Here is a 25161-nt window from a genome sequence, read left to right as displayed (position 1 = left end):
AGGAGCGCTCCGGGAAGGAGGCCGGGGCTCTGGGGGCGGCGGCGGCGGCGGCCCGGGGAGCAGACCCCGAGCCTGAGCTGCCGGGGCTTTGGCACCTCCCTCCCTCCCGCTTCTGACCGGCTGGCGCTCCCGCCCGCTCTCGCAGCTCCGGCGGTTGGGGGCCGTGGAGCCCACCGGGCGGGAGCAGCCCGAGCGTCGGAGGAGCCAAGCCGAGCACCGGTGAGGGAACCCGGGCCGGGCGGCCGAGGGGAGGAGGATGGCATCGGGGCGGGCATGCCGGGGTTGGAGACCCGTCCGGGCTCCGGACCCTTGAATCTCGCGCGGCCTCTTCCCCTGGAGCAACCCTCGTCTTCCTGGAAAGTCTGCCCTGGCAACGGAGGGACGCGTGGGGGAGCCCGACGAGCGCGCGCCCCGTGCCCGCGCCCGTGCCCGCGCGCCGGAGGCTGCCAAGGAGGGGGCATCCACCAGCGGAGCCTCGCCCTGGAGCCTCCCGCGGCTCCTCCCCGCGTCGCTCCGGACCGGCTTCGCTTCCTCGCCTCCAGGCTTCCCAGTTTACCCTAAAGCTCGGGCTTTCCCCCGCCTCCCCCGCCCCGTCTTCCTCCTCCTCCTCCCTCCCGCTTGCCCCCTCCCCCTCCCGCTCTTTTGGCCTTTCTGACTGGGTTTCCTCCAGAGACTGCCCAGAGATCGGCTTTGGCCGGTCTGGGGTCGGAGAGGGGGGCTCCGCATCTGTAGGCAAAAGCCTTAGGGACAATCCGTGGCTTCTCGGCCTGAGGAAGTCATCCGAGTATGCATTAATTTGGGGAACAGGAGAAGGGGAGAAACCTCAACCCTTACCAGAGAGGAGTTGGGACTTTAAAGTACCCCGCCGTGGAGAGCACTGTGCCATTCCCACATGTGTGTGTGTGTGTGTGTGTATGCATGCATATATGGGTCTGTGTATATATGCACTGTATATGTATGTATATATATGCAAATATATATATATATGCAAAGAAACAGGAGTCAGAGTGCCCAAGGCAATATTAGTAACTTTCCGGTGTGTGAATGAGGAGAACTGATCCCTTTTCCCAACATTACTTTTTTTGTGTTTTTTGTTTTTTTTTTTTAGTTTTTGCAAGGCAATGGGGTTAAGTGGCTTGCCTCACACAGCTAGGTAATTATTAAGTGCCTGAGGCAGGATTTGAACTCAGGCCCTCCTGACTCCAGGGCCCATGTTCTATCTACTGCACCACCTAGCCACCCCTAAGGAGATTTTTTTTTAGGTTTTTACTTTTTTTTTTTGCAAGGCAAAGGGGGTTAAGTGGCTTGCCCAAGGCCACACAGCTAGGTAATTATTAAGTGTCTGAGACTGGATTTGAACCCAGCTACTCCTGACTCCAGGGCCAGTGCTCTATCCACTGCGCCACCTAGCCGACCCCCCAACTTTACTTTCTTAAGGAACTGATTTTGGTGGAGTAAATAGGCTGGATGGAGGAGCAAGGTAGTTTTGTCACTAATTTGCCATATGATTTTGGTCTAAATCTTTAGTCTTTCTGAGTCCACTCAGTGAGAAAGGGTTTTTATCCTGCCTACCTGAAAGAGTTCTTAGGAAGATTAGAGGTATAATTGGTTGTGAGCCTACGGCTTAGATTCCTATCTCCTTTCTCTCCCTCCCTTCCCCATCCCAAGACAATAACAAATAGCCCACAGATATCTTTTTCTGTTCCTTCCATAATTAAACACTCCGGTTATTGAGTCTTACTACAGTGGTAGTTACTAAATAATAGGTTCTTGCCATCATGCCAGGGGAAAAATAACATCTAAATTTAAGAAAAGTGGGTGGCAGTCTCTATCAAAAAATCAGTTATTAAGGGGCAGCTAGGTGGCAGTGGATAGAGCACCAGCAAATGGAGTCAGGAGTACCTGAGTTCAAATCCAGCCTCAGACACTTAATAATTACCTAGCTGTGTGACCTTGGGCAAGCCACTTAACCCCATTGCCTAGCAAAAAACTAAAAATAAAAAAATCAATTATTAAGAAGAGGACTGCTGATGAACATGGGAGAAATTGTGTAAATGAAGTTTCTTTAGGGTTCCCCAGATTTTAGGACTAGTTTGTAATGAAGGGAGAGTCCTACTTGTATAGTACAAAGAGGATATTATTTGAACTCAGAAAATATGAATTTGAACTCTACAGCTACTGCTTGCCACCAGCATGATGACCCAGAGTCAGTTTTTCTGGGCCGAAGGATCTCACTGGCAAAATGAGGGCTTTGGACCAGATTCAGTTCCACAGTGGTGATGTCTGTCAAGGAATCTAGAAACCACCACTGATACTTATTAGCTTTGTGATGCTCAGGCAAGACAAATACTACCTTAGATATTTTCATGCTGTGACCTTAAGCAAGTTGATTAATCTATCTGAGTTGTTTTGACAAGATAATTTGTCTAAGATGCTATATAAATATTGGCTATTATTAAAACTTTTGAAGGAAAATTAGGATCACAGGAATTTTTATTATCAAGTTCCTTTAAAAGGAATTTAAAGTGGACAAGATGAGGATTTCCAACTTGCTGACTTCTTCAAACATACTAGAGTGGTTCTGAAACAAAAGAAAGCAAGTGAGTTTTGGAAGAGGTTGTAATACCCTGGCTTTGTTGGAAAATTAAACAAAGATATTTAAGTCCTTTGAATTCCACAAATGATCCTATCCCAAGATGAGCATTTAACTTTGAGTTTGGGGATAAATGGGAATAGGCAAATAAAATCTGTTTGGTTTTATTATTATTATTATGTATTAAGAATTTAAACGGCAATTCTAAACCACTGGATGAAAGGAATAGGCTTCTCATCTTTGTTGGATTTGAACTTTAAAATCAGGACAGTCATAATTTGAATCTTTAACTTTTCCCTAATTGAATTTAGTTTGGAACAGGAGGGTAGGATGGGATGTTAATAAAAAAAAAATTCCCTTTTCCTAAATCTCTCTCTTCTCTCAAACCTAAGATTTTAAAAAATTCCACAGCATCCACAATCCAGTTTTCTGTTCACCTTTTTGCCCCTCATAACTCTCTGTATATGTGTTTATCTCATTGAATTTACCCTCAAATTCTCACACACCCCCTCCTTTAGGGCTCTTTATTGCTCCCTAGTCCAGGACTGCAAAGGGTTAAGATGTCTGAGATCCTATAAAGCCCCATATCCTAGAGCGGCCCCAGACTGTCCGACAGGAAGGAGCTCTTGCTAGAGACTTCCTGTTCTGGACACTGAGGACATCGAGACAAGGAGTCAAAGAGGGACTAAGCCCTGACTCTCATTCCCTTTCCTTCTCCTTATCTGGTCCCACCCCCCGGTATTACGTGTCATCAGAGTTGGGTCTTATTAATCCCAACGGTGAGTTGTTTTGTTTTTGTTTTTTTCCTGGGGAGGTTGAGAGGGAGGAAGGATGGGAAACAGTTCGGCACCCTCACATTCCTAAGAGGCCCCTTGACTGAAGAAGGAGGAGAGAGTGGGGGAGGGGGGATTTGTAAAATTATAATACAGCTTGAGGACAGCCTGCCTTCAAATCCATAAGAAGATAAGAAAAAGCTCAGACTCAATACAACTAGGCACATAAAAAAATGAAATTGGAGGTGCATTTCTCACTGCATCCCTTTTTCTTCTCTTTACTTCATTTATAGCAGGGGATAAAACAGAATTCTTTTTAAAAAAATTTTAACCCTTCATATGGATTATCAAGAATGAGAAAGTGTCATATAGTTTACTATGATTTGTTTATATTTAAATGTTCAAGTAAATTGAGGAAGGCTGGAAGAGAGGTGATAATGATGAACTTCAACTATTTACCTTTTTCCAAAAGTCCTATGAAAGTACAGTAAATATCTATTATTTCCAGGCATTCAAGATTCTTTTTCCCTCATCAAAAGATTTAAATCTTTCGGGCTAATATTGGTTCATTCTGCCCTTTTACTCCCTAAATAGTTGAGTCAGTTCCGATTGCAAAGAAAAGTGTAGAGGACATGGAAAATCTCAAGAACTAAGAAACAAACTAGTAATTAAAGGATTGTATTCTTCCTCCTTTCCATTTTTATTCTCTGGGAATGTCAGGATGAGAAACCTTGAAAAATCCTGAATCTGCTTCCTTTCTTTTGAGTAATACCACAATGCTTTAGGGTTTGGGATTATTCCTTTTCTATTATGAAAGGTCTCTCAAGATTGTGAAGAGAATTAGACTTTATTCCTAATTCCATTATATTTTAATATCCTGGTTTGAAACGCCTTTCAAAATGTCCCAGACCTGCTGTTTTTCTAGCCTTCCTTTAATTGTGTATCTTCAGAGGAGATAGGGCCAGATCCAGTTCCCATTCCAGGCAATGGAATTCTAGAATACTTATCCAAAGCCTCTGAGCCCTTTCTTCCACCTTTTATGAAGTTTATGGAAGCATAAGAAAAAACATGAAAAACATCTGTCAGAACATTCATTAAGCACCTAGGATAGACCTCTTAAATACAGAAAGTTACAAGTGTTGCAACTTGGTAAAAATAGGAAAATAACTTCAAACTATCTTCACAAATATGCTAAAATCCTATTTTAATTTCATTTTAAAACCTGTAATTATAAGGTATGATTTGCCTATTAAGCAAAAGTCTAGAAAAGTGGTAAAATATAGGGTTTTGTTTTGTCTGTTGTAAATTGGATATTACATTTTTTAAAACATACTTTATTTACTTAATGGTGCCATTGTATCTTAGTTTATATGTACAGTATTTCCAAATGTATATCTTTTAAAATAATAAAAAATGTGAATCTTTTAACAGATATAATTTTTCATCTGATACCTACATTATTCCAAATTAATGAGTTTTTTCCATAATAATCACTACTAGATTATTCTCATTAATTTAAGGAGGCAAAATTTAGGATATTTTTAGAAAGAATATTTGCTTTGAGTGCATTTTTTTTTACTTATTTGTTTTTTCAGGTTATTTTCTAGGGCATGTGCCCTTTTGTACTCTGCTAGCATTCCAACCTGGTTCAGAACTGAGGAGGCACTGAGAGATGAAGGAGCTGGACCAAGACTGATTGCTTCAAACTGCTACATATTGGCTGTGTGGCCATCCCTCAGGGCTTCTTTGGGAGTGGGCTAGCTGACTGGGCCTCTTTGGTCTCTTTTTCTTATTTATAAAATAAATGGATAGGAATTATAGGGAGAAGGGGAAGTAAGATGGTAGACTAGATGGTCCATTCCAGTTCTTAAATTCAATAATTCTTTGAATCGTATATAATTCAGGATTAGTATTATGGGGAATCAACCTAACATGTTTCTAGGAGGTTTAGCCATTTAAATTTTTTTCATTAATTTATCCATGGATAATTTAGAGATGAATATAAATAATGCATATGATATTGTACCAGAAATCTATAATTTTGAGGATCTGTGTGTTTTGGGGTAAATTTCTTAATGCATGACCCCAAAATTAAGTTTGAATTGGATCATCTGAATTTAAAATAAGTATACTTTTGAGTTATTTTTATTCAGGTACCACATTATGGCATAATGTGGACTCAGGACTTTCAAAGGAATGATAAAAGAGTGAAAGCTTGACAGATTGTGCTAGCGTGGAAGGGCTTCAAGTTTAGCCTTGTCCTAGCCTAACTAAAGTAGAGAAGCTCATCAGCAAGGGTGATGAAGTATCTAGTAAATTATAGTTTTTCATCTGTATCCTGTCAATAATAATTGCCATTTATATAGTGCTTTAATACTTACACAGAGCATGTTATTTCATTTGAGTTGCACTGGATAGTATTCACATTTAACAAATTTAAAAAAATACAAACAGGGTCAAAGTTAAGAGAGATTTGGCTACTCTCCTGTATCCAAGTCTGCCATGTTGCCCTTATATTGCCTATATCAATAGGAATTCATTCACTATGCAGGGTCCAGTTTGAAGCTTCAGTTTGCCTTCCTAACTTTTCATCAAAAAGCACTTCAAGCACTTCTCATTTTTAATCCATGTCCCTCAGGACCTATGTATTAGTTTGCACTGTTGAGCTAGATTCTCTCATTCTTCTCCAGGGTACAACAATTCACCCCCTGAAGCCTTATAGGGAAGAAAATCCACGAAAGAACAACCGAGCCAGCTGACAACGATAGAAAGAAAATAAAGATTCCAAGCAGAAGAGTTTACCAAGTCAGGAACCTCCCCAGGCCAAGTGGATAAATACCTTTCAGCTCAGAAGAAAATTAAGTCTATCAGGAGAATACCATTCTTGTCCACAGTCCCTCCAGAAAGCCAGGAAAGCTTACCTCTATCCCTTCCTAGTCACCCTCTGTGTTTGTAGGCTACCGCAGCAAGGAAAAAGCTTACTCAACATATTCTACTTCTCAGGTTCCCATCACCAGAAAGTTCAGTGTTGAAGGAAAGAAACTACCAGCACCCACCCCTCGGAGTGCTGGGGAAGATATTCCTCCACCCGGCCCACCCTCTTTCCTCGAGAACCTTGCTTCCAGCTATGTTTGGAGCAGGAAAGCCCTACAAATGCATGGAGTGCAACAAGAGCTTCCGCTACAGCTCGGTTCTGCACCTTCACCAGCGCACGCACGCCGGGGATTGCCGCTACCGGTGCCTGGAGTGTGGGGAGGGCTTTGCACACAATGCAGACCTTCGGGCCCACCAGCGCTCGCACGCTGGCGAAACCCTCTACATCTGCAACGAGTGCGGCAAGAGCTTCCACCAGAGCATCTACCTAGACCTGCACCAGAGCACCCACACTCGGGGCAGGCCCTGCAAGTGCCACGCCTGCGGGAAACGCTTTCCCTACCCATCTGCCCTCTACTGCCATCAGCGTCATCACCCCCGTGAAAGGCCTCACCGGTGCCCGGTCTGTGGGAAGAGCTTCCGCCGGAGTGCCTATGCCTTCCACTTGGAGAGGACCCACGGTGGCTCTTCCGGGGCTGGCACTGCGGGAGGACCCCCTTCGGGGCCAGAGGCCAGCGGAGGCGGGCCCGTTGTCCATGCAGGGCCAGACCGGCCCGCCCCCGTGTGCCCCCCGGGAAAATCCTATCAGTGTGGCGAGTGCCGCCGAGACTTCCGAAGCAGCTCCGGGCTGCTGAAGCACCGCCGCGTGCACGAGGCCGGGAAGCCCTGCAAGTGCCCGCAGTGCGGCAGGAGGTTCGACAGCGGGGACCAGCTCTCTGCACACCAGGGGCGAAGCCACGCGCACAGGCGTGGCGCAGCCCCGCCGGAGGGCGCCCACAAGTGCCCGGTGTGCGGGGAGGCCTTCGGGCGGGCGTCGGAGCTCCAGGTCCACCAGGGGAAACACGGCCTGACCCGAAGCCACCGATGCAACGTGTGTGGAAAGAGCTTCAGTAAAAGCTCCACCCTGACACGGCACCAGCAGACGCACACTGGGGAGAAGCCGTTCAAGTGCCCCGAGTGCGGCAAGTGCTTCACAGAGAGTGCCACCCTGGTCCGGCACCACCGCATCCACACCGGGGAGAAGCCTTACGCCTGCCCAGACTGTGGGCGGAAGTTCAGCGAGAGTTCCACACTAATGAGGCACCGCAGAAGTCATAAGGGGGAGAAGCCACACCAGTGTGCCACCTGTGGCAAGAGCTTTGGGCAACGGTCCGATCTCATTGTTCACCAAAGGATTCATACTGGGGAAAAACCCTTTCCTTGCCCAGAGTGTGGTCGGCGGTTCAGTGATCGCTCAGACCTTACAAAGCACAAGCGTACCCACACTGGTGAAAAGCCCTACCGGTGTGAGGAGTGTGGCAAGTTCTTCACCTGCGTTTCCAACCTAAATGTTCACAAGAGGAACCATGCTGGTGACAAGCCCCACAAGTGCCCCGAATGTGGCAAGTGTTTCAGTGTTGGCTCCAAATTGGCACTGCACCGAAAGACCCACCAGGGAGAACGCCCTTCAGAGTGCGCCGAATGTGGAAAGTGCTTCAGCCACAGCCGATCACTCTCTCAGCACCAGAGGGCCCATGCCCGTGCCAGGGCAGCTGCAGATGCTGCTGCAGGTGGGTTGGTTGGAATGGCACCTACCCTAATCTTTTCAGTAGACCCTGGCCAAGAGAAGTCAGGCCTAAGGGTGACAGGTGTAGGAGAGAGGTACTAAGACTCCAAGGGAAAAAAAAAAAAACAATCATTTTTCTCTCTAACCTCCCAAAAGGAAGTTGGGGGGGGGGGGGGAGTTTTTGACTAAATAATGGGAAAAGATAGTAGTAGGGCTGAGTTTACTCTGCCTTCTCCTGTCCTTTCTGTGTTTATCTTCTTTCACCACATTCTCAATCTCTTTCCTTATTTGCCCTTAATCCTTTCTTAGTTTTCCATAACCCAATGTTTGTTTTAATCGTCATGTTTCTTTTTTTCTGGGTATGTACTCTACCTCTTCTTCATATTCCCATCTGTCTCATCTCTGTAGTGTGGGTAGCAGTGGATTAGTGGAAGTTAGTTTGAACTAACCCTCTTTACCTGAATGGGAGAGAGATCCCAGTCAAATACATTAAAAAAGGACAATTTTTGTCTTGGCTTGTTTGTTCCCTTATTATCTTTGCCTTATCTTCTCTGTCTGCATCTTTTGTGTTTATTTCATTGTCTTTTTCCTCCTGTCAGGTTTCATATGTCTCCATTTGTTTTGATGTCTGGTTTTCTTTTGTTCTCTGTCTTTTCCCTTTTCTATATTTCTCTCATCCTTTCCCCCTCTATTTCCAATCCATGTTTGTCCCTCTATTTCTGTGGGGTTAATGGAAAGAGAAAATTGAGAGAATGAGGTATGGGTGAAATACAAGGGACGAGAAGAGTAGATGTAAAAATGTAAAAGATCTGGAAAGAGACCCCAAAAATATTGCAACATGCCAATAGTGCATATCAGAAATAACCTTTTACCAATGAAACTGAAGGAAAGGGATTAAAGGCTATACCTGAAGGTCCTTGCAGACAATACTCCTGAGCCAGCCCCAACAAGTCAAAATACTATATGTTGGCAGACTCAACTCCTGTGCTCCTAGATGTGATAGCTGGTATCCCTCATATACTGAGGGGAAGGTGGATAAGTTAAGAGTTTAACTTTAAGAGCATGGAAGTGTTTATTATTTGCAAGGCTAATCTGGTGGCACCCTGCCAAAACCAGTCTTTATTCTTAATGATTCTGAAGGTATGGAGAGACAAGAATGAAGAAAACCCGAAGAAACCCCTAGACATCCCTTTTTTCTTGTAATTGGTCATTAGAATAAAGGTTATTGTTTTTATTTTTTGTTCCTGATGCCTCAAGACTTGTTTATTCAACTTAAAGGAATTTAAAGTTATGCCCACACTTCAGCATTTAAAGGACCTTCCTATTTTCATTCCATACTCCTTTACCTCTGATATTCTTTCCCATTGCCTAACACTATTCTTTCAAATCAACAGATCTCCTTAGAAGAGAGAGAGGCTGAAGGCTTCTGGTAACCCTCCCATTTCTGCCTTGCAGTCCTCTAAAGTACCACCTGAAGTCTTTCTACCTCTTCCCAAACCCATTTGCTAAATTTTCCTTTTTTTTTTTTTTTTTTTTTTTGCCTCTTCTGGGCCTTTCTTTATCTCCTCCAGAAAGGAAGGCATTCTGAAAAGACACATATACAGGAGAAACTAAACATGTAGGTCCTGAAAGGAAAATTAGGCCCATAACAGGGGAAGGCAGATAACATTATTGTTGAGGTTTAGACAATTTAGAAATTTAATGCCACACATTTCTTCAAGGGACTCCAGTAAACAGTTTCCTAAAATTCTTAATAGTTCAATTTCCTAATTTAATTTAAAAACTCAATCTCAACTGATTATATAAGTAAAATAATAATTTTATTGCATTCTTAGCAGTAGGAAGCAAGGCAATCCAGTCCTCTGGACTTCAAGGGATGACTGATTTACAAGGTACTTATACTGTTAGCCCAAAGGCCTCCTGCTTTCCCCCATGCCACTTTCCACTTTGCTTCCTAGCATCTTGGGATCTGATTCCTCTGGATCTGTGAGGAAGGGTTAGAATCCAAGGGGGGTGATTTCTGGGATTCACATGAAAGGCTAGATTCCAAAATGGTAGAAGTAGAACTAGAGAGAGTGGGTGAAGGGTTGGGGTCTGAGAGGGCAGGGCTTGAAGCTGGGCCAGGACGGGGGGCAGGGTGGCTCTTGCTGCAGTGGGCAATGACATTTTCAGGCTTCTCAAATCGTTTGCCACAGAACTCACAGGGATATTGGAATGCTGCTGCTGCCTCTTCATGCTTGCGACGATGCCAGTTCAGAGAGGCTTTCTGACGGCAAGTGAAGCCACAGATCTCACACCTGGAGCCAGGGAGAGAGGGGTCAGGGAAGTAGATCCCCAAATTGCACATCTCCCAGTTCCACCAACCCTTTAAAAACATTAGCATTGTACCCAGGCTTAATCCTCCAGATTATGCTGAAATCAAGGTGTCCTAGGCAGCTCCTTGGTTTTAGCTGTCTATGCTCTTCTCAGAAATCATATTTTCTGCTACCTACACACTCCTTATCCTTGAACTCTTCCCAAATCCTCTTTGCTACAAGGATGCAAGTATCCCCAAGTTTGGCCCAAATTCTTATTCCCAATCAGAATCCATGTATCATTGTTGGGAGATACCATTCATCTGATCCTGAAGCTGGCACTCCCCTTGATTTGTCAGTTAAGCTTTTGCTTTATTTGGCCTTAACCAGCCCTATTCTAGGGAACAGGGACACCTTGCTTATATATTTGTATGCCCAGCACTTAAGCACTATGGTTGGCTTGTAGTAAATGTTTAATATTTCTTTTTTCTATCCTCTTCAATATTTTTTTCATTTCATCTTTGTATTTCCAGCACATAGTTTAATGTCTTTAGGCCTTTGGCCTAATCAAATGCTTGCTAGATTAGATTGGCCCTCACCACCCCCACCACCACCTTGTCCCTTTTCTGAGGCCATTTGCCCTCATTCCCCCCCCCCCCCCAGGCTTCTATCCCATACCTCACATTCTTCACCCTAACCCTTTTGACTCACTGTAATGGTTTTTCCCCAGTGTGGATACGACGGTGGATGATGAGGTTGCTGCTGGTTCTAAAGGAGCGGGCACAGAACTCACAAATGTAGTCTCTAGTATCTGAAAATACAAAAGAAGATGCTCTAGAATCTGTCTCCATTACTTACTCCATTATTTACTATAGCCATACCTCTCATGCTGCTACAGGAAAATTCAGAGGAAAAGATTCTTGGCTGAGGGAACTGGAATTAAAATCTTGGCTCTTAACTTTGTGACCACAGACACTGAAACTGAAAATCAGTTTCTTTAATTGTCAAAAAGGGACTTTTCCTACCAAAAATGATTTCATGAAAGTATTTGAAGAAATATAAAGTAGGGGGGCAGCTAGGTGGCGCAGTGGATAGAGCACCAGCCCTGGAATCAGGAGTACCTGAGTTCAAATCTGGCCTCAGACACTTAATAATTACCTAGCTGTGTGACCTTGGGCAAGTCACTTAACCCCACTGCCTTGCAAAAAAAACAAAATAGATACTCAACATAGGTAGATTTCTAGATCATAATTTAAATTCCCCCACCACCACCTTGTCTTCTCAGCTTCCAAGGGAAAAGAAAGATCTAGTATCTTCCTACATATCCTGCCCTGAAATATAGCCATCTGGATTTCTTTCTTTGTGAAGGTCTAGAAGGTAGAAAGAAAAGAGATTATATTCATGATGAGAGAATGCTGGTTAGAGAGAAACTAGGATTTATATTGATGTTTGGGTGCTAGAAAAGAAATTAGAGTAGATGAAATGGGGTGGGCTGGGAGATGGTGTAAGACAGAAAGGAAAAGGAAAAACTGGAAACTGGAAAAGCTAGATTTAGTTACTTGGGAGGTGGGTAGCAGGGACTAGTAGTGAAGAAGACACTGAAAAATTGTATGTTGTGTTATATATTAATTCTATATTGTATATTACTTATTAATAATAATATGCACTCATGTATGGAAATATAAGAACCAGGGTGAGGAAAACATGGTAAAAAAAATGGGTAAAAATCAGTGAAGAAAAAAATAGAAATATACTGCCATCAGGGTATACCACAGATCACAAAGACAAAAAGAGACTATAGATGAGGAGACTGAGAAACAGATGCACATAGTTATCACATAAGGTAAAGGGGTAGGTCTCTTCCATTATACAGATATCTTGTGGAGTCTTACTTAATGTGCCTTAATGATAGTTTCATCATTCAAAAGGTAGAGGAACCAACAGAGGGAAATACTATTCTAAATTGATTTCACCAAAAATGGAGGAACTGGTGTGGAAAATAGAATCTAGGGAACCTAGAGAAGTGGCCACTATATCTTGGGAGTTTGTGATACAGGAGAATAAAGTCAGAAATGGTCTAATAAGTAATAGAGATTTTTTTTTCAGGATAGATTTCAAAGGATTCAAAGTAAGAATTCCATGGTCTGTAATTCTAAAGAAGTCAGACAGGAAGTTTGAGAAACCTTCAGGAATGAAATAAAGTCACAAAAAGAAACAAGTTTCATGAGAAGAGAAAAGGGGAGTTGTTTAAAAGGACAAATACGATTACTTTAGTATGTATATATTCATCAACTGATATTTTTAAAAAGACATGTTCATTAAGGACATGTAAAAGGATAAAACCTTCTCAGGAAGGAAGTTTTTCCTTTCACCATTTGTCTCCTTATAATGATACTGCTATAAGGCATAGATCTGACCATATTTCTTTGTTCATGAAGTCCAGTGTCCTTAAGGATTTAGAAATGTGATATTCTGTTAGTTCTTTTATGATCTGACAAGGTATTTAAGCAAAAGAGAAAATTTAATGTCTGTTTAGCTGAACTTACAATTTTTTTAATTTTTAAAGATCTTATTTGAGTTTTGAGTTTCACAATTTTTCTCCCAATCTTACTTCCTTCCCTCCCCCCACGGAAAGCAATCTGTCAGTCTTTATTTTATTTCCATGTTGTACATTGATCCAAATTGAATGTGATGAGAGAGAAATCATATCTGAACTTACAACTTTTTAATTGGAAAATACATTCATTTCTTTATGAGTTTGTGTTGAAATATTCTGCTCAGAAGTTTAGAGAATTTTCCATGCCCTATGTCTGATAGTAACAAAGATGTTTAGGACACAGTTGCCCTTTTGGATATTAACTTAGGGGTGTGTAAGAAAAACAAAACTAAAAGTGAGAACATCTACCAAAAAGGAATTTTCCCCCTCCTATCCACCCAAAGAAAAGTTAGAGGTAAAGAAAAAGACAACTAATTTTTAACTTAATGTCATCAGAATGAAGTATGTGTTTTTCTTAAGTTAGTGATTTGACTTACCTACACCAAATTTTATAGAACTTATTTCTTAAAGGGTACAGACAAAAGAACATTTAAGTAGCTATTCAATATCTGAAGATTTAGTGCATATTGAAATCAAGAACTGTTCTCTTAACTTTTGTAAATTGTCATTCAACATGACATTCAATATGAACAGCAACATAGAGACAGCAGACAGCACACATTTAAATTTATTTATTTATTTATTTTCGAGGCAATGGAGTTTAAGTGACTTGCTCAAGGTCACACAGCTAGGTAATTATTAAGTGTCTGAAGTCAAATTTGAACTCAGGTCCTCCTGACTCCAGGGCCGGTGCTCTATTCACTGAGCCACCTAGCTGCTCTTTATTTTAAAATTCTCAAAGCCAATCTCAATCAGCAATACTTTTTTTTGAGTTGCTTACTCCTATCTAATTTCCTTCCCTCAATATTTTGAGAATTAGAGAAAAGAAGCATTATTTTGTGAAACTGTACAAGGAAAATTGATGCCCCAAAGCCAAGTCTCAAAGATGCTCAAGTTTATCAAATATCAGAAGAATATGTTTGTGAGAGAAACTAATTTGCAAATTGTTGACAAGGAATGGAATAGTTCAGCCAGTTTGTAAGCTCCAACAAGGCAGAAACTATCTTAACTATTTTTGTTTCTTGGGGGGCAGCTATGTGGTGCAGTGGTCCACAGTGGTCTATGTGGTCCAGCCCTGAAGTCAGGAGAACTTGAGTTCAAATCGGGCCTCAGACACATAATAATTGCCTAACTGTATTGACTGGGCAAGTCATTTAACCCCATTGCCATAAATAAATAAATTTTTAAAATTATTTTTGTTTTTCTCCCCTGCACCTGCACAGTGCTTTGAACATAGAAAGCACTTAATGGTTGTTAAATGAAAAAAAAAAAGTTCCAGTGGTTCCCTATTATCTCCAGGACAAAATACAAATTTATCTGTTTGGTATTTAAAGCCCTTCTCGACCTAGTTCAGCCTATCTTTTCAGACTAATTTTATATTATTCCCTATCTCTACCAGTCTATTTGCTGCTCTCCATATTCCATATTCTCCGTATTCCATCTCCTACCTCTAGGCCTTACTGGTCTATGCTTCTTGACAACTCTAGGCTTTCTTTAAAGCTCAGCACAGTATCACCTCCAGCGCGAGGTTTTTAGTACTCTATACTACAAAATTACTGTTTAAATTTAACTTAATTTTGTGCATTTGTTGTTTCTTTCCCCAGTAGAATTTCTCCCATTTTCCCCAATAAGCTCCTTGAGGGTAAAAAGTATTTTCTTTTAAACTTTATATTCCCAATATTTAACACTTGTGCCTGGTACTCAGCAAAAGCTTAAGTGATAAGCAATTAATTTGTCATATTGAGTGGTCCTTACCACTATGCAGTTTCACATGTTCCTTCAGATGCTTCTTAAAATTGAAGGACTTTCCACAACTTGGCTCTGGGCAGGAGAAGGACTTCTGGTGGATATGCTGGTACTTTTTATGGTGCTGGGGACAAGAGGAATAAAGCATATAGGCAGAAGGAAAGAAAAGGTATATTTCTCCCCCCCACCCACCCCAGATCCCACTATATCAGACCCTGAGACAGAACACCCTTCTCCCAAACCTAACACTTTTCTCCCATTATACAGTATCACAACCTTGATCCTCTAATCATCACCCCCTAAATCATCCTCTAAATTACAAGAATTTTCCCTACCTTATCCTCAGATTCTTTTATCCAAGGTCCTATCTTCACTTTCTCTCCCTATCCCATCACACCTACTCCTTTGTCCCAATCTGGATTCATCTTTTCCAGCTCCTAAGTAATCTCACCTCCTCTCATCTCCCTTGAGACACCTCTATCTAATCAAGCTCCACCTATCAGATTCCTCCTTCCCTGTTCCTTGATATCTCTGAATATCAGCACTTCTTCTCAATACCCACTATATTGATTCCTGCAATACTGCATATCCCTCACAATCAGCATGCCTGAACCTCTCTTCCCAGTACTTAAAACATTAAGAATTACTAAGCAAACATACTAAGCAAAAGCAATGTACCATCTAACCCAATATTCTGTGTCTGATATTAAAGATGTTTGAGTTACAGTTGCCCTTTTGGATATTAACTTAAGTGTTTAGAGATGTCTTCAACAAAATCTTCCATTTTCTCCCCTTCCTCTTTTTGGAACCATTTATATTTGTAGCTTAGATCATTTGTTGAGATGAGAATGGGGGTGTGAAGTTAATGGATGACTCCTAGTTTCTCATGCCCAAAAGTCAAACTGACACCTGGAAAGACCTTAGCTTAAAAAGGTCATCTCCCACTGAGTCCAGGACTATCTCCAGACATTCTGATCCATATCTTGCCACAGGACCCAGATGGCTCTGAAGGAGAAAGTGAGGCCAGTGATTTTGCATAGTCCTCCCTCACTTAAATTTGATTTCGAGGTCAAAGTCTTCTTTGAGAATGAAAGACAAACAACAATAACAACAACCACCTAAGAAAAGGAAATATTCTTGATTTATCCCTAAAAATTGAACAGGAACAGGGAGGAGCTGTAAGTGAACTGCCATGGGATACTGATTATAGAATTCAGGGGCTCTGGACTTGGAGTTGAGGAGCTTGGTTTGTTTACCTAGTCAGAGCTCTGCTGCCAAACTGTATAACCAAGAGATAATCACATAAATTCATTGAGCTTCAGTTTCTTTACATGACAACCACACAGATGGGACTGTCACCAAATCCCCTTTTAGCTATGATATTTTATGATTGTGATAGAACCAACAAAACTAACCGCTGCAATGCTTTCTATAATGTCACATCTCTGCTTTTTATTATGCATGTAAAGATAGTTTTGCCTCTTAGAGATTTTATACCTGTAAAATTCCTTTCTGAGGAATGCAAATAAAGTGATTCTGCTGAATATAAAATATATACATACACATGTTTACATAGATGTCTATATTAATAAATAAAGCCTTTCTCCTTCATTAGAAGCTTTGTGTACTGGGAATTTATTCCCCCTTCCCTGAGGAATTCAAGTTAGCTTTTCACATTTAGAATCCCTAGAGAGAAAACCAAGCATTTCTATAAGGTCTTTGATTACTCACTTGAGAAAATATCCCAAGGCTATTCTGAAACTCCTCCCTAACTCCTAGGGATATCAATTGAAGGAAATGGGTTGACAAGTTTAGTTTAGAGAAGACTGAGGAAAAACAGTCTAAGCATTTAAAGGTTTGTCATGTTAAGAAGGATTTGACTTCTATTTGGCCCCAGAGAACAGAACCAAGGAGTAACAAATGGGCAGAAGTTGCAAGGGGGGGGGGGGGCAATTTAGTCTTGAAATTGGAAAATCTAACTGTGCAAAATCAGAATAGATTTCCTTGAGAGATGGATTGTCTTGTAGGTCTTCAAGCAGAAGTTGGATTGAGGGTGCTATAGTGGGGATTCTTTTTCATTTATAGGTTATACCAGATGGACTGAGGACTCTTTTCAAATTTTGTAGTTCAGTAACTTATGAAGAGTTAGAAATGTGAGCTATTATTTAAACCAATAAACACATTTGTCAAATGAGAAAACTGAGGCCCAGAGATGATAAGTGACTAATTTGCCCAAGGACCTCATATCTAGTTGCCAGAAGGCATCCTGGCTCACAGATTAGTGTTCTTTCTACTTAGATTATGATACTCAGATTAATGAATATATATATATATATATATATATACATATATATATATGAATAATACATAACAGTTGCCTAATATTGCTAAGTGATGTGGGAGAAATAAAATCAGTAGGGGAAAGTGATAAGACATTAGTAACTAGGAGTTTTCTTTTTATATATTTATTATAATCTACATGTTACTACATACCCTTACTACTATCTGAATAGTCACTGTTTTGAAATATGAAATTTATAAAATTTTTCATGTCTGAAATATTTGAAGATATGCTTAAATTCACCTTAGGTACTGATTACCTTCATATAAAACATGCCTCGGCCTCGATGTATTTTATGTATGGAATTTCCACCCATAGATATCCCACAGTATTTCTTTTATCCATTTAGAATAGGGGTTCTTCAGCTTTCTTGTGTTATGGCCCTTTTTTTCAGTTTGATGAAGTTTATTGACTTCTCAGTACATTTTTAAATGAATAAAACAACAAAAAGAAACAGGTTTCCAAAGAAATTTTGTAAGAAAAACAATTGTATTGAAATGATTATCTAAATATTACAAAATGAGATACTTGGATAGCTCTTTGAAAACATTAAAGTACAACATAAATGTTAACTATATTAAAAAAAAAACAAGTTTGGGGGTAGATAGGTGGAGCAGTGGATAGAACACCGGCCCTGCAGTCAGGAGTACCTGAGTTCAAATCCAGCTTCAGACACTTAATAACTACCTAGCTGTGTGGCCTTGGGCAAGCCACTTAACCCCATTGCCTTGCAAAAAACTAAAAAAAAAAAAAGTTTGCAAATTCCAAAGTAAGACCTGATTTAACTTTTCCAAACGGATCAAGGAAGAATCAGACCCAGAGAAATGTATTAACTTGCTTGGGGTCACCCAATAGCACATTCTCTATTCAAACTGAGATCTAACTATAATCTAGTTATTCCCAAAGGCAGTGTGGCAATACTGATAGGAGTCACTAAGACAGGTTGAAATCTTACCTCCAATGCTAACCATGGGACAAGTCACTTAACCTCTATAAATCTGTTTCCTCTACTATAAAATGTGTAATCATAATACTTACCCCATAGAACTTTTGAAAGGATTGAATATCATATATAAAGCACCTTTGAGTATAATGTAACTATCATGTAGTATTATTACTCTAAACACAATTTATAATTTTTATATATTTTAAGCAAGTTTTTTGAACTTTGGTATTTCTTCTTATTCCTACACTTGTCCACTATTCTCCCCTCAGTTCCAATGCTCTAGCCCCATTCTTCCCAAAGCATCCCATCCCATCCCCCACCCAGCATCCCATTCTCTATGTCTCACATTCAGGTATTGCCGGTTGGAAAAGATCTTCCCACAGCCAGGAAAATCACAAGGAAGAAGCTCTCTTTTAGCAGCCTTTCTGAAAAAAGGCAAGGCAGGAAAATGAGGTTACCCATGGCCCTCTATACTATCCTTTCTCCCATTCTCCCTCTATCCTCCCAAGCCTCACCAATCTTACCTGATCCTCTTGGGACCAATCTGAGCAATGTCCTCATCTATAGGCATGGGAGGAGGTATTTGTCGTCGTCGTTTGCTTTGGGAACAAAGGAAGAGAGATTGGGAGCAAAAACTCACAGGCACCCAGAGGAAGAAATGAGGAAGATGTTATCCATTCCAGGCCTTCCCTGGAAGCTCCATAGAGAGGGGAGGCTCGCCAGAAAGCCTCCCTTGTTTCCAGTCTAGTTTACCTAGTTCGGGTCTTGTTCCCTTGGTCCAACTGGGGTATTCTGTCCAACTCAGGCTGTACTCTGTCTTCTTCAGGTTGGGGTGTTCCAGTTTCTGATAAATCAACAGCAGATGACCTTGAGAGTGGAAGTGTTGTTTCTTCTTCTTTGAGTGGGGGAAGGTAAGGTGGAAGGGGGCTAGATGTCCCTAGGTCGCTGCTAGAAAAGAGACAGTCTCTCAGTACAGTGCCTGGGCTGTTAGTAGACTCTTAATAAATGCTAGCTAATTGATAGCACCCAAATCCCATCAGCTCTCTCTATATTCTTCACACTGAGTATCAAAGTCCCATCCCCAGAAGATCAGACCTCCCACTCCTATCCCAAGTTTTCCCCCCCTCAGTCTTTGATGGTCAACCACGCCCACCTCCAGCCTCTACTTCCACCATTACCTTCTACTTCCAGACTTTGATTTCATTCCCACAAGAATTCCCTGATAAGCCTTTTCTCCCCAAACTTTCATTATCATTCAAGCTCTCGGTACTTCCAACCATTTTAACCTCCAACCTTCCTCTTACTCTCCCCTATACAGAATTTCTCTCTTCATTGCCTTCCTAGACTTTAAATCTAAAATATCTTCACTCTTTTGTTATCTCTCATCCCTGGTTTATCCAGGTCTGCCCAAGTTACTAATCTTCATCCCTCTCTTCTCATTCAGCATTTACCAATCTGGAGAGGGGCTGTAGGTCCAAGGGCTGACATCGCTGAGGTTATCATCTTCATCATCCACTTCTTCCTCTCCTTCTTCCTTGTCTTCTCCATGGGCCAGGGAAGTCTCAGGTAGGGGTGCCACCCCCCTGCATACCCAAGGGATGTCAAGGCTGGACTCATTCTCCCCCATACTTCATTTGTCTAATCTAGTCTAACCATCTCTCATACCCTTTCCCCCCACCCCTCCATTCCTATTCTATCCCCAGTTCTTCATGGACTCACCTGGACATCCCAGACTCTTGGGTCCCATCATAGTGCTCAGTTACCTGGGCTGGGGTATGGAAGTGGGATGAAACAGGGAGAGAAGTCAGAATTGAAGGGAAAAAGATGAAATGGTCAGAGTGAAGGTAGAAGTCAAAGAGGAGAATCAATAAGGTCAGGAGGGAAAAGGTTGCGCCAAAGGAAGTGGAAAGAATCAAAATAAAATAGAAATTGGGGGGCAGAGAAAAACAGCAGAGGGGGAATAAGGAAAAAAATTAGAAAACTGGGATGAAGAGATTGCAGTACTAGGAGGGGAGGTGAAAGAGTCCAATGCTGAGAAAAAGAAAGCTCCCCCCACCACCAACTTTCCTTTTTCCCAGTTCACCTTCATGTTCTCGCCAGCTCCCTGACTTGGACCACCAGTTCCTTAGTGCTGACTGTTGGGTGTAGGAAGGGCTGGATCCTGAGGGTGCAGGGCCAGAGGAGGGGTCCCAGGAAAAGGTATGACCAGCTGAACACTCCCATACAAGTCCCCCATCTGTGCTTCCTGGTCCCCGAAGCCCTGGTACCAGGCTGCATTCACGGCTGTGGGCATGGGACAATAATACCAGATACTGGAGACCCTCTGGGGGTGATGGTTCAGGGCCTAGAAAGGAAAGATTGATGTTAACCATGGAGTCTTATCCCTCTCCTTCACCTATCCCTAAATCCTGCAGAGAGCCCTTATTTTATAATAAATGCTCTTCTTTACTACCTTCACCCCCTAAAAAAGAGTATTTAAAATTTCCTATCCTCTTTATCTAAAAGATCATTTATGGTAAAATTAGCATAAATTACCCTGGCTCCCCAGACCACTTCTCTTCTCAGAATAGATCCAGAACTGGAAAGACCTCAGAGGTTATCAAGTTCAAACCCATTATCTCACAGATGAGTATTAACAAACTCAGGTTAATTTACTCAATGTCAAAATGTAAACCCTAATCCTGATTCTTAATCTAGCTAGCAGCTGTTTTTCTACTGTATCGCACAGTTCAGAGGTTTGAATCCCCTTTAAACTTACATACAAATTACTCATTTTAATTAACTTGAGTCTTTAATTAATTTTGGCTGCCAAGTACTCTTTTGTTGGTTGCGTCTTGTGGTTGCTAACCCAACCACAATAAAAACTTTTTCCTCTATCACACCGCATATTTTCCTTTATTATTATTATTATCATTAGGATTTTGCAACGCAAATGGGGTTAAGTGGCTTGCCCAAGGCCACTCCAGGGCCGGTGCTCTATCCACTGTGGCACCTAGCCTCCCCTATTTTCCTTTTTCTAACTGACTTCACTCTATCCTACCTACCTGCACAGAGCACACAACCTGGAGAATTGTACCTGCCAAAGGAAAAGAGATGGAATCAGGTGAGCCCCTCATTTCAAATCAATCAAACATTTATTGAACATCTACAACCCGCACAGGAGCACCAGTGGCAGGTGCTGTGGAGGATAAAGCTGTAAGGCATGTTCCCTGCCCCTGAGAGGCTTACCGTCTGAGCTGAAACAGACAAGCCTAACACAAGGCAAACAGGGTACAATGCTGTGTATGAATAGTTTAATAAAATACACCTTTATTAAAAACTACCAATAATAACCAACTCTTCCCTTTCAACCTTATCTAAATTCCTCCCCACCACATCCCCAATTTACATTATTGCAAATCCCTCCCACAGTACTCTTCAGCCCAACAAAGATCCTCCTGACCTATCAAGCAGGAACTTGGCAAGCTGGGAGTGCAGGGAGAAACCGAGCTGCTTCTTGAGAAGACACCACTGCTCCATGTGGCCGCCCAGTCTGATCCTGCACTTACTTCGCCGCGCATCCAATTCCCTTCGTTTCTGCCTCTGGGAACCCAAGGAAGCAGCCATGGGGATCTCTAGGATTGGGAAGGTGGGGAGATAATTCTCCCCCTCATGAGGAAAAGGGAGAAGATAAAAAATATTATTTAGATCCTGTAGCTCTCATTTTATAGAATAGGTCTAGCGAGGTGACTATCCAAAGTCACAGAGAGGTCATTATTAAGTTGTAGCTAATGTACTCCCTAGGTGAGTACTAACCAGCTTTGTGAACCTGAAAAGTCCAGGCTCTCTACTCTGGGCCTTAATTCCTCCCATACAAAGTGAAGAGATTTAGACGAGGGACCCTTTTGGCTCTGACATTCATTTTGCTTTCCTAGTCCTTTCCAAATTTGAAGTGTGAAACTTTTCTTTTCCCTGATTCTGAAGGTAATCCGTAAGGTCAAGGTCGCTATGGATGGAGGGGCTGGATGGTGCACAAACAGGAAGAGTCAGTTTTTTTAAAAGACAAAATAACTCATCCATGGTCAGTTCTTAAATAGCCGAACTGAGATTTGAACCCGAGTCTTCCTTCCAATCCAGGACTCTAACACAAAACCACGTTGCCGCCGTCAAAGCGGCACTAGTCTTCCCGACCATCAGACCGATAGACTAATTTATTGGATGGGGGGGCTGAATTTATTCCAGGGGGAATGAGATTTTTCAAGGAGGGAAAGAATGAAGGAACTGGAAGAATTCCAGAGCTAGACGGGGGCTTGGGAGACGGCCGGAAAAGAAGCGCGGGGCAGAGCCGCGGCCAAAGGCAGCTTCCCAGCGCCCGGGGCCGGCCCGCGGAGCTCGCTGCACTCGGGCTTCCGCGGGGCCGGGGCCGGGGCCGGGGCCGGGGCCGGGGCCAACTTCAGCGTCACAATGCGGGCTGGCCGGCTGCCGAGCCGAGGGACGGGCCGAGGCCGCGCACGGCAGCCGCGGGGCGTCCTAGTCCAAGTGCGGTCCGGAGCGCAGACCGGGGGAGGCGCGGCACTGGAGCCCCAAGAAGCCCCGAGCCCCGCAGCCTGGGCTCGTCCCGCACACTGCGACGCCGCCTGCCCCGCTTACCTGTGCTCCCCGCCCACCCCACCCCGTGCGCGTCTGCGCCCCTGCGGTCCCCCGTCCGGGCCGCCGGGCGAGGAGAGGGGGACGGAGAAAAAGGCCTCGTCCAGGTGCCCGCCGCCGCGGCTCTTTTAAGAAAAAGTCGCCTCCGCTGCTGCCGGAGTCTCGAGCCCGGAACAGCTACGGGGGGCAGGAGGCAGGAGGACGCGGGCCTGGGCGGTAACCTTAGGCAGTGCTTGCTGGGAGATGTAGTCCGCCGCTCATGTCGCAGGCAGACTCTCCAATGACTCACCCCACCCCCACCGACCCGACCGAAAAGGGTCGTTGGGTTGTTTGGGCGCCGCTGCTGGCTTTGTTGGCTTTTAGCAGTGCGAGATGGTGCGAGTTGTCATAAACCGGCCAAAGAGCTCAAAATGGGGTACACAAGGGGAGAGTGGAAGGAAATTCGAATTTTAAAAAACCCTTTGCTTTCCCTTTAAAAAAATTACCTAACTTTTTTTTTTGTTAAAAAGCTTCATAAACCTAACAGAAGAAACCCAATTGAAAAAAAAAATTTGCACAATAATTTTTACGAGCAAATTCAATCCATTAACATTTTTTAAGCACCTGGGTATTTGCTGCTGTTCAGTCAGGGCTGACTTTTTGTGACCTCATTTACGGTTTTCTTAGCAAAGATACTTAAGTGCTTTAGCATTTCTTCTCCGGCTCATTTTACAGATGAGGAAATTGAGGCAAACAGAGTTAAGTGACTTGTCCAGGGTCGCACAGCTAGTAAGTGTCTGATGGCCTGTTTAAACGCCCAACTCCAGGCACTGACTGCCCAGGGGTGTGAATACAAATGCAAAACTTAGAGTTCATCCAGAAGGAGTTCAGATTCTATTGGAGAAGCAAATACCTGATCTATACAAAAACCAAAATGACTTCACAAGAGAGATGCTAAAAGTGGTAGAGGTGGGGAGCAGGGGATGTAAAGAAAAGAGGAAATCAGTGGCAGAGTCATGAAGGGTTTCTGAGGAGAGAGCATTTCAGAAATGGAGTTCATAACAGATACAGAGGTAGGAGGTGGATTATCTTGTATGGAAAACATCAAGTGTCTCCTGTGCAGGGAAGTGACATTACAAGATCTGTGCTTTAAGAATATCAATTAAGGTACCACTTCACATCTATCACATTGACTAAGATGATAAAAAGGGGAAATGATCACTGTTGAAGAGGTTGTGGAAGGACTGAAACATGAATGCATTGCTGGTGGAGTTGTGAAGGGATCCAATCATTCTGGAGAGCAATTTGGAACTATGCCCAAAGAGCACTAAAACTGATCATTCCCTTTGATCCAGCAATTCCAATTCTAGGTCTATATCCAGAAGAAATCACAAAAAATGGGAGAAGTCCCACATGTTCCAAAATGTTCATAACAACTCTTTTTGTAGTGGCAAAAAAATGGAAATTTAGGGGATGCCCATCAGTTGGGGAATGGTTGAACAAGTTATGGCATTTGAATGTTATTAAGTACTATTGCTTAAGAAACCATGAATGGTTGGATTCTAGGGAGGCATGGAATAAATTACAGGATCTGATGCTGGGCAAAGAGAACAGAACCAAGAGAACAATGTACATATTAACAACAGCGCTGTGAGTTGATCAACTTTGATGGATCCAGCTCCACTCCTCTCAGCAGTTCAGGGAACTAGGACAATCTGTTATGGACCACACCAGCCACATCCAGATGAAGAAAAAAATCAAAACAAAACAAAACAAAAAACCCAAAAGCTAACAAACTACAGATATGAATACTTTGTTCATTTTAAAATTTTCCTTCTATGTTTTTCCTTCCTATCCCATGGTTTTCTTCCTTTTCCCTTAGTCCTAATTCCTCATACAGAAAAGGACTAATATGTAAACATGTTAAACACAAAAGTACATGTACAATGTTCACTGGACTGCAACTGAGGGGGGTGGTGGTGGGAAGGGGGCAGAAAATCATGTAACAAATATGCATGTGAATGAATGATGAAAACTTTCATAACATGTAACTGGAAAAATAAAAAATAATCCATAATAAAAAAAAAAGCCAGTGTGTTGTTAAAACAGCCATCAGAATAAGTACTAGGTGAATAAGGTACTGTTGGTTGCCTTGTGACCCAGGGAATCTCTGGGAGAATTCACTTGGGCATAATTGCTGTGTACTTTGTTTATGCTAATACAGTTGTGGTCTAATGGTTCTTTCCAAAAAAAAATAAGGAATATCAATTACAGCAGAGCCAAATTAGGAAGTTATTGCATAATTATGGCAAGAGGTGTTTCTGATATTAATAAAGAAGAGAAGACTGGACTTCAAGAGAAATTGAGAAGGTAGGTTTTTTATTTCATAATGATAAAATGTATGTATTTTAATTTTTGAGCATTCTTATGCTCTGCAAAGCATCTAACATACTCATGTGTGTGTGTGTGTGTGTGTGTGTGTGTGTGTGTATGAATGCAGAAAGTAAAAAAGGAAGGAAGAGAAAGGCAGACCATTCAATTAAATTTTTCAATCTTGAAGCCACAGCT

At 42.4% G+C, this 25161-nt stretch overlaps 2 protein-coding genes across 7 annotated transcripts; one reads left to right on the top strand and one right to left on the bottom strand.

Annotated features, from left to right (window-relative positions):
- On the top strand, positions 1-16622 carry ZNF672 (zinc finger protein 672). Of its 4 annotated transcripts, none has more exons than XM_074225229.1 (4): positions 1-219; positions 6057-8009; positions 9841-9897; positions 10201-16622. In XM_074225229.1, exons 2-4 carry the CDS (start codon positions 6494-6496, stop codon positions 10374-10376), a joined length of 1749 nt encoding a protein of 582 aa, XP_074081330.1. In that variant the 5' UTR covers positions 1-219; positions 6057-6493; the 3' UTR covers positions 10377-16622. The 4 variants fall into 4 exon arrangements, with proteins under 4 accessions (XP_074081330.1, XP_074081329.1, XP_074081331.1 ...); XM_074225228.1 differs by lacking the exon at positions 1-219 and adding an exon at positions 612-3372; XM_074225230.1 differs by lacking the exon at positions 1-219 and adding an exon at positions 612-3372 and having other exon boundaries at positions 4962-8009.
- Positions 14739-22560, bottom strand: ZNF692 (zinc finger protein 692). 3 transcript variants are annotated; one of them, XM_074225234.1, is made up of 11 exons: positions 21784-22560; positions 21431-21636; positions 21033-21064; positions 20072-20332; positions 19708-19756; positions 19440-19571; positions 18742-18936; positions 18513-18587; positions 18335-18409; positions 17302-17454; positions 14739-14825 (listed from the first exon to the last, which is right to left on the bottom strand). In XM_074225234.1, exons 1-9 carry the CDS (start codon positions 21838-21840, stop codon positions 18337-18339), a joined length of 1080 nt encoding a protein of 359 aa, XP_074081335.1. In that variant the 5' UTR covers positions 21841-22560; the 3' UTR covers positions 14739-14825; positions 17302-17454; positions 18335-18336. The 3 variants fall into 3 exon arrangements, with proteins under 3 accessions (XP_074081335.1, XP_074081333.1, XP_074081334.1); XM_074225232.1 differs by having other exon boundaries at positions 18335-18413; positions 21784-22559; XM_074225233.1 differs by lacking the exon at positions 17302-17454 and having other exon boundaries at positions 21784-22559.
- Between the last annotated feature and the right edge of the window lie 2601 nt (positions 22561-25161).

Source organism: Macrotis lagotis, chromosome 2, assembly GCF_037893015.1.
Source record: "Macrotis lagotis isolate mMagLag1 chromosome 2, bilby.v1.9.chrom.fasta, whole genome shotgun sequence".
In the NCBI taxonomy this organism is placed as follows: domain Eukaryota; kingdom Metazoa; phylum Chordata; class Mammalia; order Peramelemorphia; family Peramelidae; genus Macrotis; species Macrotis lagotis.
This window is presented reverse-complemented; position numbering and strand designations above follow the sequence as displayed.